This window comes from Scyliorhinus canicula, chromosome 4, assembly GCF_902713615.1.
Source record: "Scyliorhinus canicula chromosome 4, sScyCan1.1, whole genome shotgun sequence".
NCBI classification, from domain to species: domain Eukaryota; kingdom Metazoa; phylum Chordata; class Chondrichthyes; order Carcharhiniformes; family Scyliorhinidae; genus Scyliorhinus; species Scyliorhinus canicula.
The window spans coordinates 157101907-157123190 of NC_052149.1; the positions used below are offsets into that span (position 1 = coordinate 157101907).

General features: G+C 47.5%; 1 protein-coding gene across 7 annotated transcripts in view; it reads left to right on the forward strand.

The window, feature by feature from the left end:
• Nucleotides 1-21284, forward strand: part of LOC119965109 (histone-lysine N-methyltransferase NSD2-like) — a 318910-nt gene that overhangs the window by 266074 nt on the left and 31552 nt on the right. For all 7 annotated transcript variants that reach the window (XM_038795422.1, XM_038795423.1, XM_038795420.1 and 4 more), the window contains one exon: nt 1287-1428. In XM_038795422.1, coding sequence (XP_038651350.1) covers nt 1287-1428 — 142 coding nt within the window. The remainder of the gene's footprint in view (nt 1-1286; nt 1429-21284) is intronic.

Consider the following 21284-nt stretch of genomic DNA (forward strand, 5'->3'; position numbering starts at 1 on the left):
TAGTTCTAAGGGTTTCTTCCATGTAAATTTGGAGAGTCTCCTTGGAGTTCCTGCTGGCAAAGGCCCAGAGTACAAAATTGCTTCTAACTCACAACTAATTGATGATCTCAGAGACACAACAAGTTATCATATAACTGCTATGTCTGATTGAGTGTATTTAGTGCCACCGTGAGAAGATCTTCTGTGACTCAAATGAAAGGTGTTCCATTTCCCCAGCACAAATATCCCCCATCTCACTGAGACCAAAGGTTTCCAAAGTAAATTTAGAGCAATGGTGCACAACGTCCTTAGAAACGGTAAGCATTTTTGGTCTGTACAGATCAAACACATGGCACGTTCTACTTGGGGAAAGAGTGAACATGATTTGGTGATTTGCCAGTCTTTTTTCATGGTGTTTCTCATGTTCTGTGTATTATTCTGCTCTCTTAATGTATTTGCTGTTTAGAAGCACCTCTACTATTTGAATATTCTTTATGTAATATTGATTATTAACTGATAAACCATCAAAAGATGATAAACCTGTGAGAAGTCATTTTCAAATTAATTGGAAGCCTAAGACGGTGGTGCTCTATTTAATCAACCTGCTTAAATTCCTAAACTGACGTTCTTCTGTTATTTGGACCCGAAATAAACTTGGGTACAATTGTTTCTCCATTACTTTGGTGCCATATATTACTAAGATTTTCTGATAAAATGTATATTCCAAGTATACGGATATGCCTTGTTTAGCACTTCTAATGTGTACCTAAAAAAACAACTCGAAAACATACGAAATTAAAATAATTTTCACGTAAGAATGTAATACAGGTAGGTTACGATCCAGGCCTGTAATTTTTACTTTAAAACCCTATTGGTGGCCTTGAACTTAACAAGTGCAAAAATCCTTACTAATTATTACTAACTTAGTAACTCTTAATGGCTTAAAAATGTCTTTTAAAATTATCTACCATAGTCCGAAAGGACCATTGACTGATCTCCCTTTTGAGAACTGACTGGTGGTGATTTAACATGAGGGTTACCACACCTCAGACAAAGGCACGGTTGAGAGGGCAGGGCCTACATGAATAACCTCAGCTGATACAGGAATTGAATCCATGCTGTTGGTGTTGGCCCCCATCACAAACCAGCCAGCTGAGCTAACTGACTTATTTTCCTGAAGCAAAACTATTTTGGGGGCCACATGCCCTTTTATCTGCTTTGCAGATTATGCAAATGTTTTATGCAATGACTTTATGAATTTCTAAACCTCATAAATTAAGTTTAACTGTAAGTTTTATTATTGACAGGACCGGATTATTGATGCAGGCCCAAAAGGAAATTATTCGCGCTTCATGAATCACTGTTGCAAGCCAAACTGTGAGACACAGAAATGGACAGTGAATGGAGACACTCGAGTTGGACTCTTTGCTTTATGTGACATTGCTGTTGGTAAGGGATAGTTTAACAGGTGTCAAGGACTTGAGGTGTACATTCATGTGGGAGGATTATCTAATTGGATTCAAGCAGATATTAGATTAACTAAGATTTAACAGGGAAAAAACATTCCCCAATGGGCAGGTTTAGCGGGTGTTTCCTGGTGCTACTCTTAATTTGTGGGGGCTCGACGGGGATGGCCTCGCCGAGACAGCACTTACCTTCATTTCCTGCACCGAGGAGCTCTGCTCGTCAGTACAGGAATAGATCCGATCTCTCGATCCCCCAACGTGACCCCTGAACCCCCTCCCCCCCCCATTGTATCTGCGGGGGGGTCCTTGTGCCCCTCGCAAATCAAGGCAGGGCACCCCCAGGCCTTATCCTGGTGCGGACAAAATGCCACCCGGGCACTGCCAGGCTGGCACCAAGGTGGCACTGCATGGTGCCCGGATTGTGCTGCCAAGGTGCCTGGGTGGCATCAGCAGTGCAATTAATTTCAGTTGCAATTAACAGGCTGTCATATCATTCATCATCTTATTAGAACAGGCGAGGAAAGCCAATCAGGAATCAGCTTTTGAGGCAAGCTGGCAGATTTCACTGTGGTTTCAGTCAGAGTATAGCTACGGTGCCTGGGGCGCAAGCAGATGGTGCCAAAATGATTTTCTTAAGCCCCAGCGCTCCAGCAGCAGGCTGTATGAGTGACTGCTATAATGGCAGACCTTTGCCTACTTTGGCTGCAGCCTTCCCAATTTGTTCCAGTTATTCACTAATCTTAGGCAAAGCTAACCCGCTATGCCCTCCTACTGTGCATTTGCATGTTGTGAGTTGGCAAGTTATGCACACTGCAGGGGTCTCGGCCACCCTAAGGAAAATTAAAATAGCGTGCAAAAATTCAACTACCAAATCAATTGTATTGACTGGCTACCTTCCAAAGTTGTGCAGGTTGCCATTACAGACCCTTGTGTTATTTTCTGTATATTTGAAACATGCATACTTTCCACATCTGCAACTTAAAAAGCAAAATCTAAAACAGCCTTGACACAATAACTAAACAGGTGACATAATGACTGAAGAGTGATTGCAAGATTAGTGTTATACATACCATGTTCTATCTCTGCATCCACTATGACTTCTCCCTTTTGTATGCTATCACCTTTCCATTGCATGGCCTTTTGACTTTCAACCAGGGAATTTAGCAAATTGCAGATCATAATTTTGTCATCCTGAACATATTTACTTCAAAGTCATTCGCACTCTCACAATTAATAAGACTTTGAATGTAAAATTAACAATGAAAATCAGCACTCCGTAACAAATCTGCAACTTAATAATAAGCATCTAATGAAAAATGACTCGAAATGGATGATGAGCTATATCTTTCAGCCCTTCTCTGTATGGTTTACAGTGGTTGATCCTTAGAGCGATACTATAACATTCCAGTATAATAATGGCCTGTAACTTCCAGTGGAGTGTCAATTGCGTTAGGTTGCTATTAGACTCCTAGACCGGGATTTTCCGTCCCACCCACTGCGGGCATAATGGTGGGACAATATCGTGGGAGCGAAAAAGTCTGTTTCCCATCGGTGTAAAAACAGGTTGCAATTGTCCACTCCTGTACTCAGTGGCAGCACTCATTCCTCACCATGCCATGTCGGGAACACCCTTTCAATGCATTAGGATATCATGAATGCTCATTATCAAGGCAGCTCGTCAAAATCAAGACCTCGCGCTGAACGGAAAGGGCACACTGGCGTCTAATTAGACTGGCAACCAAATATAAGCAATGCATACCTGGTGACTTCCACTTCACTTGTGAAACTGAGGTGTGTTCTTCACCTATCTTGCATCGCACAGGGCTAGGTGGGGGGCGGTTTACTGAGACTAGGCTTCATCCAGGCCAGCAGTAAGTCGACGGGGGTGGGTTGTACTGTGCTGGCAGGTAAGGGATAAGGGTCCGACTGAAGGGGGGGGGGGTTTGGGCGACAAGAGCTTGACTGGTTGGGAGGCGGAGACAGCAGGGTGCGTGTAGGGTGTGCAACCACCTCATCATGCACAGCAGTCCGGGGGGAGGGGCGGTGTTTCTGGCAGCACTGAGCCGCAAATGGATTGGATTTTGGGTTTGTTTATTGTCACGTGTACCAAGGTACAATGAAAGTATTTTTCTGCCTCAGCTCAAACAGATCATTTAGTTCATGAAAATAAAATAAAATAAAAAGAAAATATATAATAGGGCAACACAAGGTACACAATGTAAATACATAGACACCGGCATCGGATAAAGCATGCAGGAGTGTAATATTAATCAGGTCAGTCCATAAGAGGGTCATTTGCGAGTCTGGCAATAGCAGGGAAGAAGCTGTTTTTGAATCTGTTTGTGCGTCTTCTCACACTTTTGTATCTCCTGCCCGATGGAAGAGGTTGGAAGAGCAAGTAAGCTAGGTCGGAGGGGGTCTTTGATTAGGCTGCCCGCTTTCCTCAGGCAGCGGGAGATATAGATGGAGTCAATGGATGGGAGGCAGGTTTGTGTGATGGATTGGGCTGTGTTCACGACTCTCTGAAGTTTCTTGAGGTCTTCGGCCAAGTAGTTGCCCTACCAGGCTGTGATGCAGCCAGATAGGATGCTTTCTGTGGTGCATCTGTAAAAGTTGGTAAGAGTCAGTGTGGACATGCTGAATTTCCTCAGTTTCCTGAGGAAGTATAGGCACTGTTGTGCTTTCTTGGTGGTAGCTTCGACGTGGTAGAGTTACAGTCAAGGGAGGCATCTGCAGTGTATAGATTGGGAACAGCAGTATAGGGCAGGCACTCCATGGACTCATGGAATGTTACAGTAGGCCGCAAGATGGGGAGGGGTAAAGTCTATGGGGCATAGAGACATCCACATCAAATAACGCAAGGATATCAACCACAACAGTAGGATCCAGGATTACAGAGGGAGGACTGAGAATAATTGGAGGGAGGGAAACCTGACCTTTATTCTCCTCCAGGAGAATGGGATGGATTTCCAAGGTCACACTGGAGAGTCTAAGCTGCTCTTAAAAACAAAACCTGTTGCCACTTACCCTGCTTTCCTTAATTTGCTCTGTTTTAATTACCTTTGCTCAAGAGTTGCCAGGTATCTTTCTGATACCACCACAAGGTTCAAAACCGAGTACTGATCAATGACTCGATGCACCAGTTAGTAAGTTTGAAATCAATGCACATTTATTTACACACACAGTCAATTATTACTCATGCACAAACTCTACTCACTAAACTACAACTACTACTAAAAGCCTATACTTAGCTTTGGGCGGCCACTCAGTCAGAGGAACAATGGCTTGTCCGGTTCTGATACAGCTGGCTTCAAACTGGTATAGAATAGTAGCTAGGAGCGCCTATCTCGTAGAGTACGTTGACCTTAGACTTACTTGGCTGGTGCTTGGCGGGCCTCTCGTCGCTGAGAGCGCTCTGACCTTGGGGACTCTTCTTTATACCCCAAAGGGTTTCGCGCCCTTCTGGGCGGTTCCTAAACTTGGCCCCAATTAATTGGACCAGGTCCTAATCATTTCTATTGATGCTCTCCAATAAAGGGGTCGTTCCTCGATCACTAGGTAACCGTTGACCTGCCTTTGTTTTAGTCACCACTGGCGCCGGGGAGTCTGCCCTGGTACCGATTGCTTAAATGTTTCTCTTTTGTCCCCGGAGATAGCTCATTACTATGCTAATGGCTTGTAGTATCAGTTCTGTCTGGGACCTGCAAGTTCCAATCGAGAGGCAAACCTTGCACCTGCTTGTTTTCCTAGTACTGTCCAATTTTCCCTGTACTCTTTGTGAATGTCCATTTTAGAATCAGGACGTGGCCATCCTTCCTTGTGATCCTCAACGGGAAGCGTGAAGGATCACATTACTGCGTTGTCTTCGTTCTCTGACCAAGACGGGCACCCATGACTAGGCTCTACACTGACCTAAACTATGCAACATATTTTTACCTAAACAATTTTACATACATGCATCATCAAAAACTCTACGGGGCGCTATGGCATTAAGGCATGGTAGGCTCTTCTTCGCCATTTCCTCATTCTAATGGTCTGTACGACACTGCAACGTGTCGCCAGTGCTACAAGTGCTTCTACGACATATGAGAGTGAATATCAAGTGATAAACTTATCATACCAGGTTGGGGTACTGTTGACTGTTACTGGGCTCTGAGTACTGTGTGGTGAGGGGGTTAGCGTCCGCGAGCAACCAAAGGGATCCTGCTAGTGTCCATATAACAAAGATGGAGGTTGTCTTCATCTTTCCTTCTCTTCTCTTCTGTTCTCATCTGGACTTCTTTGAGCTTCTGGAATCCTGTGAACACAAGCATAATATCTGTCATTATCTTGCTTAATATCTCGTGTGCTTGTCTGTCTGTCCTTTGTTGCCACTTGCCCTTCATAATTGGTCACTATCTGTGACTCCCTCATTTTTTAAAAACCGAATTTCAGGACAAGACATTCTGAAAAAATACTGACACAGTGCGAGCCGTCTCGCAGCCTGTGCGATTTACCATCCCAATGATTGAGGATGTAAATATCATGAGGAAAGCAACCGAAGGGTCGCTGTGAAAGAAACCAATAATCTTTTGAAATAAAAGAGCCAAAATGAGGTGCGTATGGGTCGCGGCGGGTAAGAATTGGATGGAATCCCCGGGTTGGACGGTATGTGCTCTACCCGAGCTTAGCTGACCAGAGGGGGGGTCCTCAGGCAGGGCGGGGATAAGTGCCGTTTCTCCACTGCCTGTGTAACCGGCAAGAACGGGTACGAATGTGGTCGTTGTGGGGGGTTGCAGTTCTGCCTCTACCGTCAAATCAGAAGAGCAGTTATGAACCGTTGTCTGGGCAAAATTCTCAGAGGTTTCTGAGGACAAACTAGGCGGTTGTCCGTGGTCAAACTTGTTCCATTAACTGCCGGGGGGGGTTAAAGGAGTGGTGGCGAGGCTGTGAAAGCTGTTTACATTCTGAACAATCAACACTTCACAAAACAAACAAACAAACATGCAACAAACATGGTGCAGGTTCCATCAGAAAAGACACCGTATCTCTCTAGCGGTTCCTTTTTAACCATCATGTGGACACCTCAGTTCTCAGTTGCGAACAGAGTCGCAAAGGAATTCATTTGGTGGGAGTCAGACTCAATGTCATCATCTTGTCTCCTGGCTGCCATACTCTTGACTGTAGTACTTTGCCAAAGCTGCGTGGGGTGAATTGGGGTCCATCTCATTGTTCCGGATGAGCCTGAACGAATTGTCTCGGTGCCAGAATCGTGTGTCTATTTTTGAGCTGCTGGGGTTCCGTTCGTAATCGTCGGGCGGTGGGTCTGGGTCAGGGGCTTTGATGTATGTGATCTCAAAGGGATCACTTGAATTGTACTCTAAATCGCTGGGAGTGGGGCCTGGTGCAGGGGGATAGTTGTAACGTGGTGTGCTGTGGCTGTTGTCAGTGCTCTCACAGTCACTGTCGCTGCTGTCTGGGGGTGGGGAGAGGCAGAGTCGTGTGTCTGGGGGCGAAGTCGTGTCCAAGGATGGGCCGGACTGGCTGGGGGAAGGTAGGAATGCGTCTTCTGTGGACGGGGCGTGGTCGTCTGCTGCTGTGAGCAGGATGTGGTGTGTGTGGTTGTTCTGCGAGCCATCAGCCTTTAAGCTGGTTTATGTGAAACCACGCAGACTTTCCATTAGGATATTTGATTTTGTAGACAGAGGGGCTTACTTTGTCCGAAATGGAGTACGGACCCGAGTAGTTTGGTGAAAGGAATGTGCTCGGGTTGTAGAGGGAAATCATCACTTGCTGCCCTACTGCAAACTCAGTGGCATGCACTGTTTTCTCGAAACAAGCCTTGCTCTGTTTCTTCTTTGTTCCCAGTCTCACAGCTGCTGCGAGTTGGGCCACTCTAACATTTTCTGTTAACTGTTGCACAGCGTTTTTGTGTGTGAGGGCTGTCACTACGGGGCTGGTCAAATCTAAACCTAATAAATATTCTGTCCCTTTCATGGGGCGTCCGGTCATGAGAGTGTGAGGGGCGTATCCTGTGGACGTGGATACCGTGTTTCTTAAAAACATTAAAGCAAATGGGAGGACTGAATCCCAGGTGCTGTTATTCTGCTGTACCATTTTTCTGAGGGTGGCTTTTAGTGTCCTATTCATGCATTCGACGGTACCATTTGACTGGGGGTGGTATGCGATATGAAACTTTTGAGTTATTCCGAAAATTGTGAGGACATTTTCCATAACACGTCCTGTGAAATGGGAGCCTTGATCGGACTCTATACTGCGGGGGAGTCCCCATCTTGTAAAGATGTGGTGGGTTAGTATTTTTGCCGTTGTCTTTGCCGTATTGGTGCGTAATTCAAAAGCTTGCACCCATTTCGTGATGGTATCGATGACCACCAACACATACTTATATCCGTTTCTGCAAGATAATGAAGTCTATCTGGAGATTAGTCCAGAAGCCATTAACAGGGCGGGTATGGCTAAGTTGGGCCTTCTTTGCATATCGGTCCGGATTGTTCTGGGCACAGATTAAGCAATTTTCCACGTAGTGTGTCACATCGGCTTTTAAATTTGGCCACCAGCAGAGCGGTCTGAGGTGGGCTAAAGTGGGTTCAATTCCCTGATGTCCGTGATTGTCATGGAACTGACAAATGAGTTGGTTCCTATCCTGCTCTGGAACTACATAAAGGCTGTCTTTTAGAATCACACCGTCATGTGTGGTTATGGAATTCTTGAATATGTCATAAAGGGCTGCGAAGGTTCCCTTTAAAACTTCCCCGAGTTTCTCATCCAGTTTCTGTGCCTGTGCTAAATCCTGGATGTTGGTCTGTGAGACCTGAACTGCGTGAACTGGGGTGCTTTCGGGGAGGTTCCAAAAGTAACCATGTCTAGAACCTGCCTTTGCTAGGGCGTCTGCTTTAACATTACCGGGGGGGAAGAACGGTGGTGACTGCGAACTTTAACAATTTCGTATTTCCTATCCTTTGCCTGCTTTAAAATATGACGGAGTAATGGGGCTGATGGTAGGGGTTTTCTGTTGTTTCCCACAGGGGTAGGAATTCCGTCAAACTATTACAGACATATAGGCTGTCTGAATAGATGTCTGCTGGAGTGGGGAACGAGTCGGGGTGGTCTACTATGTAAGCTATCGCTACTAGTTCTGCTGCATGCAAGCCTAAGTGTCCTGGCAACTTCAGGAAAATCTCTTCTAGGGCGTGTCCATGCGCGTCCTCTACATAAATGCCGCAACCTGTTATGCGTTTGCCATCTAACACTGTGGAGGAGCCAGCCACATAGATTTTCAGGGGTGCACACGTGTCTGTGGGCTGGTGCCTCTGGGGTGAACTACCTATTTTCCTGGGAGGTGTCTTCGGAATGATTGGGCCTGTGTTGTGCTGTGTGGAGATAATCTCACATTCATGAGGGGTGCCTGGGTACTGTAAATTATCTGCAAGGAAAGTGTGGGTTTTTGTTCTTTTAACTATGATGTTCCGTCCCTGTAAAAGAAGGGTCCAGAGGGCTGCTAGGATTTGGCTGACTGTGCCATCTTTAAGTCGGCCGTCTAACAAAAGCTGTGTTGGGGTGTGTTCGGTGAGGATGGTGATGGGTTGAGTCCTGTGATGTATGAGAAGTACTGTACTGCCCAAAACACTGCGAGCAGGTGACTTTCATAAGCAGAAAATCCTTGCTTGACAGGGTCTAACACTCGTGAGGCGTATGCCAAGGGTCTTAACTGGTCATGGCGTTCCTGGAGGAGCACGGCCGAAAGGGTTCTGTCGGTGCTTGCTACTTCGATAGCGTGCGGGAATAGTGGGTCTGGGACCTGTAGTGCGGGGGTTGTGCTGAGTGCTCTTTTTAAAGTATTCACGGCATCTGTATGCTGTGGAAGCCATTCCCAAGGTGCCTGCTTCTTGAGAAGTTCCGATACGGGCGCTGCCTTTGTGGCGAAACCATCAATGTGGTTTCGGCAGTAGCCAACCTGTCCTAAAAATGACCGGTGGGTTGAGACATTGTGGGGAAGGGGCAATTTGGCAATCGAGTCAATCCTTTTTTGCTCGATCTCGCGTTTACCATGTGTGATAATTGTTCCCAAGTATATCACTTTTTCTTTCACAATCAGGGCCTTTTTGGGGTTAACCTTACATCCAATTTCTTTTAGGAGTCCTAGGAGTTCTGCTCAAAGCGAAATGTGCTCTGTTTTGTGTCTGTCTGTAGTAGCAGGTTGTCTACATACTGGACCAGACATTCAGGGTGGGAAAATTTAGCTAATCTATTTGCCAGCTGTCAGTGGAAAATGGAGGAGGAGTTGTGGAGGCCTTGTAGAAGGCACGTCCACGTGTACTGCTGTCCTTTAAAGGTGAAGGCAAATTTGTACTGGCACGCTTTAGCCAATGGAATGGACCAAAAGCCGTTACTAATGTCCAAAACGGTAAAGAAACGTGACTGGAGTCCCTGCTTGAGCATGGTCTCGGGACTTGTGGCTACGGTGGGGGCTGCTGCTGGGGTGACTTTGTTCAGTTCCCGGTAATCAATGGTCAGTCGCCATGATCCATTCAGTTTCCTGACGGGCCATATCAGTGCTTTGTTTGTGGAGGCTACTGATCTCAGTACGCCCTGGTCTAATAAGCTGTCTCTGCCTTTTGAGATTTCACCCTCTGCTTCCTGGGGAAATCTGTACTGCTTCTGAGGTCTGGGGTCAGGACCTGTAATCTGCACAGAGCCAGCCAACCTGCCACAGTTGTGCTTGTGCTGTGCAAATGCTGCTTTGTGTTCTTGCAGGACTGCCCTAACCTGTTTGTCTGCACTAATGGCTCGCGGGTCGAACCAGTAGTCTCCTACTGAGCTAATCCTGTTCACATACTCTCCTACTGTAAGCATGGCGGGGCTCGTGATGCCTTTGCCATTTTCCAAACACATTTATTGACTGGATCAAATGAAAGGTTGTGGGAGCTCATGAAATCGATCCCTAAAATGTGTTCTGTGGTGTGGGGCAGATCAACTAAAACTATGGGGTGCTTGGTTGTTATATTACCGATTTGTATGGATACAGGGGCTGTGATGTGTCCCTGCTGTAAATGACCTGTAAAGCCTCTGAGGGTGATGGTGTCTGTTGTGAGCCACGTGTCCCTCTGGAACATTGTGGAGGAATTGAGTGTGGTGCGGGACCCTCCTGTGTCCCAAAGAATTTCTACGGGCTGACCCCGGACTTTGCCTGCTACGACCGGTAGACCGGACTTGTCCCAAAGTGTGTCGTAGACCCAAGTTGGAGTGCCCGAACACCGGCAGTCTGTGCCGTTCATGTTCCGTTGTCTGAACTTGCGCTAACACTATGTATCGGCTTTGCCCTATTTCTATTTAGTCTGCCTGTCTGTTGCCCACTCTGTTGTTTCTGTGGGGCGTTGCACTCTCGTGCAAAGTGTCCTAACTGTCCACAGTTGTAACACTCCTGTGATTTGGGCCGGAGTGGGCTGTTCCTACTCTCATTTATCCATGTGGGGTTCTGGTGCGGTTTAACTGTATGCATGTCTGCATCTGCCTGTTCTTCCTCTGCTTTCTTAAGTGTGGTCTTGTTCTGAGCGGATTGCTCCCAAGCGTGGGATAACCTTTTCAAAACCCATTTCTCATTGTGGGCCTCATCTGAGGGGTCGTAATTCGCGCAAGCTCTCTGTCCTGCCTCTGTTGCATGAGAGACCAAGATTCGAGTCCATTTTGCAATGTTATCTGGGGACAAATGGGCGCGGGCTAATTCTCCAAAAACTGCTGTGAAATGAATCCTCAAGCGTCCAGCAAACGCTGTGGGGTGTTCTGTTTTCTTTTGTCTACATCTATTTAGTCCTTCTACTGGGTCTCCTCTGTTGTAGCCGATCGCATCAAGGATCGCTGTGTGCATCTCTGTTAGGGTGCCTTCTCCTACATTCTGTGGGTCGGGAAGTGCTGCTACGACTGAAGGATCGAGGCTTAAAACTGTGAGCTTTATCTGCTCTCTCGTCCAGGCCGTACATGGTGGCCTGCTGCTTAACCTTAGCGAAGAATTGGTGGGGGTCTGAAGTGGGGAGGAACGGTGTAATTTTCTCACATGCGTCCCGTAATTGGGTCACGGTTAAGGGGGTTGTGTACAGAAAATCTGCTTCTCCTTCAGCTGTGGCCCTGCGGTGTGTGGTTACTGGGTTCATGAAATGAAAATGAAATGAAAATCACTTATTGTCACGAGTAGGCTTCAATGAAGTTACTGTGAAAAGCCCCTAGTCGCCACATTCCGGTGTGTTCTACCTGTTCAGTGGGGGGTTGGGGTGCTCTACTTTTCTGGGGTTTCTCCTGCGTACATGCTCCATGTACATATCTATGGGCTGTTTCGTTTAATTCCTGCCAATCTGGGCCGTTTTCCTGGTCTAGTTGGGGTCCAAATGTGCTCTGAAAGCCATTTTGAACAGAAAGCAGGGATTGCAATTCTGCAATTTACTTCTGGCATTTTGCGTGGTCTACGAAGCTCTGCCTTTGTTCCGTTGTGGAAGCATGGAGTGCTCGTAGAGCTGCTTTTAAGTCATTGCACTGTTTCTGCAATGTCTCTACCTGCTGCTCTGTTTCCTGTCTTACCAAAACCGCACGTTGTGTGTCCTGGTAGGCCTTATCATACTGTGTCTGGAAGCTGCTTAAGTGCGCCAGACAAGACTGGTGTGCCCTCTTGGCATCATCCACCTCTCTGTCTTTTGCTGCTAACTTCTCTTTCAGATCTTTATTCTCCTTCTCTATCTCACTCACATCTACCTTACTGGTTCTATCTCTCTCCTCTATCTCTCTACGGAGCGTCCTAATGACCTCCTCTGTGCCTCGCAATTCTGCCAGACAGGACACGATTGCCATCGGCTTGCGAGCTTTTCCCAAGCTCTTCTTGTGGATCTCTGTCAGGTTCTCCCACCAAGTATGTCCTATACTCCCGGGACCTGTTTCCTCATTAGCACAAAATTTGCTCCAAAGGGGCCATCCTTTCCCTTTGAGGTACTTCCTAATTTCTTCTTCCCAAACGGGACACTGTCCTATTCTACTGGTCGCTGCGACCTCGAATTCCTGGGGATTCATAAGGCGTTCCATTACCTTCATTGCCATCTTTCTATCTCTGGGTTCTCTACTAAATTTGGAACAGGGGATGAAAAAGCGGTGATGTAAACACGGGTACGGCTTACGCTAATTTCCGGCATACAAAACTCCCGACAGTTTTACGCAACAAAATCTCTCAGGTTTACCTTATATCCCTGTTAGTACGCATGCATCAACACACTTCCGAATTCCGGAGGCTTGATCCATACTGCTTAAACTCTTGTGGTTTTTCTGTTTCCAATTGGATTTCTAATTCAAATTTTGGGGTCTCTTGGAGTGGTGGGGCCACTTCTAAGTCGAGTCCCATCAGAGTCGCCAGTAAATGTTGCTCGATATGCTTTCCTTAATTTGCTCTGTTTTAATTACCTTTGCTCAATAGTCGGCAGGTATCTTTCTGAAAACAACACGAGGTTCAAAACTGAGTACTGATCAATAACTCGATACACCAGTTAGTAAGTTTGAAATCAATGCACATTTATTTACACACACAGTCAATTATTACTCATGCATAAACTCTACTCACTAAACTACAACTACTACTAAAAGCCTATACTTAGCTTTGGGCGGCCACTCAGTCAGAGGAACAATGGCCGTTGTCCGGTTCTGAACCTGCTGGCTTCGAACTGATATAGAATAGTAGCTTGGAGCGCCTATCTCGTAGCGTACGTTGACCTCGGACTTACTTGGCTGGTGCTTGGCGGGCCTCTCGTCGCTGAGAGCCAAGGCCAAGATGAAGGTGAAGAAGAAGAGAACGCTCTGACCTTGGGGACTCTTCTTTATACCCCTAAGGGTTTTGCGCCCTTCTGGGCGGTTCCTGAACTTGGCCCCAATTAATTGGACCAGGTCCTAATCATTTGTATTGATTCTCTCCAATAAAGCGGTCGTTCCTCGATCACTGGGCGGGCCCTAGGTAACCATTGGCCTGCCTTTGTTTTAGTCTCCACTGGCGCCGGGGAGTCTGCCCTGGTACCGATTGCTTAAATGTTTCTCTTTTGTCCCCGGAGATAGCTCATTACTATGCTAATGGCTTGTAGTATCAGTTCTGTCTAGGACCTGCAAGTTCAATCCACAGGCAGACCTTGCACCTGCTTGTTTTCCTAGTACTGTCCAATTTTCCCTGTACTCTTTGCGAATGTCCATTTTGGACTCTGGACGTGGCCATCCCAGGTGGCTACAAACCCGAGAACCACCATATTGGAAATTCAAGGAAAGTGAAACTAAGGACAATTGCTGCTGGGGAGGGCTGATAAGGCTAGAGGGAAGAATGGAACACAGCGCTGGAGAGGCCAATTAAAGATGCACCCATCTGGAATCTGTATTGCTACATGAAGAGGAATGTACAGCTGAGGCAGCTAGGAGCATTTCAATAACTACAGGAGCAATCTGGAGTCTTCAGTTACTAGCTCATTTATGCGGGATTAATTTTGATGCGTTCTAATCATCGGTCTCCCTGAAATAATCCATTGAGCCAATTGTAATTTCAGTGTGACAAAGATTCCAAAATAACGTGGACACCTGGACAAAAGGAGAAGCCTCTTTATAACTTTGCAGTTGTCAGATGGGAACTCCCAAATTCCCCTAAAAGAATCTTATCCTCTCAGAGCACGTGCTCTCATGTGTATTCCAAATGATGTAGTCATAAGAGTCCACTGAATGAGTGATTATTGCCTCAAATAAATGCAGGACATCCAAGCATCTGGTCAAATCCATCTCATAACAGTAGGTCTACTGAAATGGGGCTGGAAACGGTTGTTAGGGATACATACTGTGGCACTGAGAGCAGTCATTGAGATGGCAGGATTGTATTGGCTCTTGGTGCTTAGACTGTAACCAAATCCATGAAGCCACAGTCAGTCATGAGTCAGCAACAGTAAGAGAAACTTTGGAGGCCGTTGCTCAGTCAAAGCCTTCTTTCAATGTTCCGGCAGAGAGGAAATCTTCAGGAAGATGGAGGGTCCGTTTAATGGTGCCTGCGCCATCACATGCAAGCAGGAGAAAAGGTGGCAAAGAGTGCCCTGGTAGAGGCAGGCTCACCGAAGGGGATAGCTTGAGTTTGATGAGCAAGGGCAACAGGGCCCCTGCAGATCCAGAGGATGAGGCTCACAGAAACACTGCACGTTGATGCCTCCACGTGTTCAGGGATCTGGTGGCTCACATCTACCACATTCTGCTTCTGTTAACACCACAGTGACTCGGAGAACATGCTTTCACACTGACTCTGAAAGATACAATCAGCCATCTAGTATCCTGGCTCTTTCAGGGCTCTGCTGGGGACTGCTGTGGGATCGCTCAAGCTTCCATACACAAAACATTTATGATGTGACAGACTCTTCCACAAGGTCCACAACTATGTGCACTTCACTAGAGATCATACTATCCAGGCAGCAAGATCACTGGGTTCTGCTGCCATTTCCGGATTCCCACAGGTTCAGGGTGGCATTAACTGCACTCATGTAATTATAAAAGCTCCCTGACAAGAGGAAATGCAATACATCAACGTGAAAGGCTTCCATTCGGAACTTCCGGTTGTGGCATGTAAAGGAAAAGTCGCATGCTGGGTGGCTCCTGCTTGAGGTGTGCTTTTAGGGGTTTTAACGCCCGGTCCTGGGGGCAATTTGCGAATGATTGATTGAAAGAATATACAAGGATGTCAAATGGATGAAGAAAATCAGCCGTAAAGAAGGGAGGGAGTGAGTGTTCACCGTTGAGTGAGGGGGCCAGCCAGGGAGCTGGCAAGATGGCGGAGGCTGGGCTGCCACGTGGGACTGCACTACTCACAGCAGAGAGGATGACCGAGATGTTGTCTTTGGAACTGGCGCAGCAGTTTGTGAAGCACATGGAGGTGTTGAGGAAGGAGATGGCAGTGGCTCTGAAGACGTTGTTGGAAGAGGTAGTCGCTCCGGTGAGAGTAGCTATGGCGAAGGCATCGGCCGAGGTGAGGGAGCAGAGCGAGAGGATGAAGGGAGTGGAGGAAGCCATGTCGCAGCACAGCGATCACCTCACCTCAATGGGGAGGGTGGTCGAGGCCAATAAGGGGTACGAGCAAAGCTGGAGAACCGCTAGAGGCGGCAAGATTTGAGGATTGTGGGGTAGAGGGCTCGAGGCCGATGGAGTACTTCGCCAAGAGTTGGCGGAGTTGATGGGGGAGGGCGAGGAACCCTCCCTGTATGAACTGGAGCTCATCGGTTTCTGAGGCCGAAGCCAAAGTTAAATGAGGCACCAAGGGCAGTGATCATCTGATTTCACAAGTACCACATGAAGGAGAAGGTGTTGAACTGGGCGAAGACGGTGGAGCTGGCAAAGCGGTGAGCAGCTTTTGGCAGAGTTAAGACGGTATACAACAAGAAGGTGTTATTTGGTGTGGTGTACCCAGCAAAGCTGAGGGTGACCTACAACGCCAGAGATTTCTACTTCGAGGCGGCGGAGGTGTTCGTGAAGGAAGACGGTCTGGGACAGAAGTGAAGACTGGAGTTGAAGAGGGGATGTGGATTACGAATGGGGAGTTGGGAGAGTGTGTAAATGTGTTATGGTTTGACCTACATTGTTCTTTATTTACTTCACACAGAGTTAAAGTTTTTTTGTTTTTTTTAATGGTTAATGTTTGCTGCAACGGTTTTATGTTATTTTATTGAGATATTTGGGTTTGATTGTTTTACTGGGACTGGAGGGGAGGGAAAGCCTTGGGTGGGGGCCCCAGCGCTAGATAACTTAAGTCGACTAGTGAATGGAGGTGAGGTGGGGGGAGGGGCTACAGACATTGGAGCCTGGTGAGCAGGTTTTGATGGACCGAAGAGGTGTAAAAGGGGCATGGGGATCGATACTTGGAGAGGGTTTTTCAAGAGGAAGTGCAGGGGGTGACTCTGGGGGGGTGGGGGGGGGGGGGGGGCCTCGGGCTCGATGTTAACAATGGATAAGGGCGTGTCAGGCTCGTTGGGCAGGCCCGGTGTTATGATTTTGTTTTAAACATTTTATTACGGCATTAATGATTTTATAACAGCAAATACAAATGTAAACGTAGTTCAGTACATAGTGACCCCCAACCAACAACCACAGCCACTAACATTGCTTATACACACAATGCCCCACTCCCTCCAAGGCCCCTCGTTGATCCCGCCTAAACTAACTACCCCCCCCCCCCACCCCATTGTTTCCCCGAAGAAGTCGATAAACGGCTGCCACCTCCGGACTAACCCTAACATTGATCCTCGTAGGGCGAACTTAATTTTCTCAAGCCTGAGAAACCCAGCCATGTCGCTAACCCATACCCTTGATTTTGGGGGCTCCAAGTTCCTCCATGCTAATAAGGTCCATCTCCGGGCTACCAAGGAGGCAAAAGCTAAAACACCAGCCTCTCTCGCCCTCTGGTCTTCCAACATTCCAAAGATCGCCACCTATGGACTCGGCGCCACCCTCGTTTTTAGAACCGTGGACATGACATCTGCAAATCCCTGCCAGAATCTCCTGAGCTTCGGACATGCCCAGAACATGCGGACATGGTTTGCGGGACCTCCCTCACACCTCCCACACCTGTCCTCGACCCAAAAGAAACTACTCATCCGGGCCAGCGTCATGTGTGCCGCCTGGTGGACCACCTTGAATTGTATCAGGCTGAGCCTGGCATATGAAGAGGACATGTTGACTCTACTTAGAGCATCCTCCCACAAATCCACCTCTATTTCTTTACCCAGCTCATCTTCCGACTTGCGCTTTACCTCCACTATCTGGGTTCCCTCCCACTCCATGAGCTCTTTATAAATTTCCGAGACATTCCCCTCCCCCACCCCCTTTTTTTGGAACGCCCTTATCCTGTATCCCCGGGGCGGTAGAAGCGGAAAGGTCGAAACCTGCCTTCGTACAAAGTCCCTCACCTGCAGATAACGAAACCCATTCCCTCCTGGCAGTTCAAACTCCTCCTCCAAGCAAAGAAAGCTCACATTGATAAACAGATCCTCCAGCCTCTCAATCCCTGCTCTTTGCCACCTCCGAAACCCCCCCAGCCAAACTCCCCGGCATAAACCGGTGGTTGCCACAGATTGGAGCCCACACTGACGCCCCCCTCCACTCCCATATGCTTCCGCCACTGCCCCCAAACTCAGAGCTGCCACCACCACCGTGCAGCATGGTAGCATAGTGGTTAGCACAATTGCTTCACAGCTCCAGGGTCCCAGGTTCGATTCCCGTCTTGGGTCACTGTCTGTGCGGAGTCTGCACATTCTTCCCGTGTGCGTGGGTTTCCTCCGGGTGCTCCAGTTTCCTCTCTCAGTCTAAAGATGCGTAGGTTAGGTGGATTGGCCATGATAAATTGTTCTGAGTGTCCACAATTGCCCCTTCCTGACACAATACGTTGACAGGCCAACAAGAGGCGAGGCCACATTGGATTTGGTTTTGGGTAATGAACTAGGCCAGGTGTTAGATCTGGAGGTAGGTGAGCACTTTGGAAACAGTGACCACAATTCGGTGACCTTTACGTTAGTGATGGAAAGGGATAAGTATACCCCGCAGGGCAAGAGTTATAGCTGGGGGAAGGGCAATTATGATGCCATTAGACATGACTTAGGATGTGTAGGTTGGAGAAGTAGGTTGCAAGGGTTGGGCACACTGGATATGTGGAGCTTGTTCACGGAACAGCTATTGCATGTTCTTGATAAGTACGTACCAGTCAGGCAGGGAGGAAGGGGTCGAGCGAGGGAACCGTGGTTTACCAAAGAAGTGGAATCTCTTGTTAAGAGGAAGAAGGAGGCCTATGTGAAGATGAGGCGTGAAGTTTCAGTTGGGGCGCTTGATAGTTACAAGGAAGCGAGGAAGGATCTAAAGAGAGAGCTAAGACGAGCAAGGAGGGGACATGAGAAGTCTTTGGCAGGTAGGATCAAGGAAAACCCAAAAGCTTTCCATAGGTATGTCAGGAATAAAAGAATGACTAGGGTAAGAGTAGGGCCAGTCAAGGACAGTGGTGGGAAGTTGTGTGTGGAGGCTGAGGAGATAAGCGAGATACTAAACGAATACTTTTCGTCAGTATTCACTCAGGAAAAAGATAATGTTGTGGAGGAGAATGCTGAGACCCAGGCTATTAGAATAGATGGCATTGAGGTGCGTAGGGAAGAAGTGTTGGCAATTCTGGACACGGTGAAAATAGATAAGTCCCCGGGCCTGATGGGATTTATCCTAGGATTCTCTGGGAAGCCAGGGAAGAGATTGCTGAGCCTTTGGCTTTGATTTTTAGGTCATCATTGGCTACAGGAATAGTGCCAGAGGACTGGAGGATAGCAAATGTGGTCCCTTTGTTCAAGAAGGGGAGTAGAGATAACCCCGGTAACTATAGGCCGGTGAGCCTCACGTCTGTTGTGGGTAAAGTCTTGGAGAGGATTTTAAGAGATACGATTTATAATCATCTAGATAGGAATAATATGATTAGGGATAGTCAGCATGGTTTTGTGAAGGGTAGGTCATGCCTCAGAAACCTTATCGAGTTCTTTGAGAAGGTGACTAAACAGGTAGACGAGGGTAGAGCAGTTGATGTGGTGTATATGGATTTCAGTAAAGCGTTTGATAAGGTTCCCCACGGTCGTCTATTGCAGAAAATACGGAGGCTGGGGATTGAGGGTGATTTAGAGATGTGGATCAGAAATTGGCTAGTTGAAAGAAGACAGAGGGTGGTGGTTGATGGCAAATGTTCAGAATGGAGTTCAGTTACGAGTGGCGTACCACAAGGATCTGTTCTGGGGCCGTTGCTGTTTGTCATTTTTATAAATGACCTAGAGGAGGGCACAGAAGGTTGTGTGAGTAAATTTGCAGACGACACTAAAGTCGGTGGAGTTGTAGACAGTGCGGAAGGATGTTGCAGGTTACAGAGGGACATAGATAAGCTGCAGAGCTGGGCTGAGAGGTGGCAAATGGAGTTTAATGTAGAGAAGGGTGAGGTGATTGACTTTGGAAAGAAAAACAGGAATGCGGAGTATTTGGCTAATGGTAAAATTCTTGGCAGTGTGGATGAGCAGAGGGATCTCGGTGTCCATGTACATAGATCCCTGAAAGTTGCCACCCAGGTTGATAGGGTTGTGAAGAAGGCCTATGGTGTGTTGGCCTTTATTGGTAGAGGGATTGAGTTCCGAAGCCATGAGGTCATGTTGCAGCTGTACAAAACTCTGGTACGGCCGCATTTGGAGTATTGCGTACAGTTCTGGTCGCCTCATTATAGGAAGGACGTGGAAGCTTTGGAACGGGTGCAGAGGAGATTTACCAGGATGTTGCCTGGTATGGAGGGAAAATCTTATGAGGAAAGGCTGATGGACTTGAGGTTGTTCTCGTTAGAGAGAAGAAGGTTAAGAGGTGACTTAATAGAGGCATACAAAATGATCAGAGGGTTAGATAGGGGGGACAGTGAGAGCCTTCTCCCGCGGATGGAGGTGGCTAGCACGAGGGGACATAGCCTTAAATTGAGGGGTAATAGATATAGGACAGACGTCAGAGGTAGGTTTTTTATGCAAAGAGTGGTGAGGCCGTGGAATGCCCTACCTGCAACAGTAGTGACCTCGCCAACATTGAGGGCATTTAAAAGTTTATTGGATAAGCATATGGATGATAATGGCATAGTGTAGGTTAGATGGCCTTTAGTTTTTGACTTCCCATGTCGGTGCAACATCGTGGGCCGAAGGGCCTGTACTACGCTGTATCGTTCTATGTTCTAACCTGCCAAGCAATTTTTCACGGTGGTCAGCAACAAAAAGGAAGGACGGTAATGTTGGGTGAGGCTACTGGGTTATAGGGATAGGGTGGAGGTGTGAGCTTGGTTAGGGTGCTCTTTCAAAGAGCCGGTGCAGACTCAATGGGCCGCGGGGTTTTTCCTGCCCATACAAATCCAGAGATCACCACATTAACCCGCTTAAAAAAGGCCTTTGGGATAAAAATAACAAGACACTGGAAAATAACAAAAACTTGGTTGAACCATCATCTTTACGGTCTGTACCCTCCCCGCCAGTGTACCCTCTCCGCCAGTGACAAGGGGAGCATGTCCCATCTCTGAAAGTCCTCCTTCATTTGCTCAACTAACCGGGCCAGATTTAATTTATGTAATTGCTCCCATCCCTGTGCCACCTGAATTCCCAATATCGAAAACTTCCTCCCATCACTTTAAACGGCAAGTCTCCTCTCCTGCCCACTCGCCTGGATCACAGAGACCTCACTCATACCCATGTTCAAATTCCCCTAAAATCCGCATATTCTCTCCCATCCTCCCCTAACGGGTCAGAAATATATAGGAGTAGGTCTTCCGCATGAAACGAGACCCTGTGCTCCATCCCCTTCCCCCAGACTAATCCCTTCCAGTCCTTTGACACCCTCAGTGCCATCCCCAATGGCTCTAAAGCCAAGGCAAACAACATTGGGGAGAGCGGACATCGCTGCCTTGTCCCCCGGTTCAGTCTAATATACTCGGAGCTCTCTTGGTTCGTCCATACAGTCGCCACCCATGCCTGATACAGCAACCATACCCAATCTACAAAGCCCTGTCCAAACCCAAACCACCCCAGGACCTACCACAAATACTTCCACTCCACCCGGTCGAAGGCCTTCTCCGTGTCCATAGCGACTACTACCTCCACCTCCCTTCACTCAGAGGGCATCATGATGACATTCAAGTGCCTTGTAACGTTGACCGTTAGCTGCCTTCCTTTGACAAATCCCGTCTGGTCTTCCCCTATCACCCCGGAACACAATCCTCCATACTCGAGGCAAAAATCTTGGCCAGCGATTTGGCTTCTACATTCAGTAAGG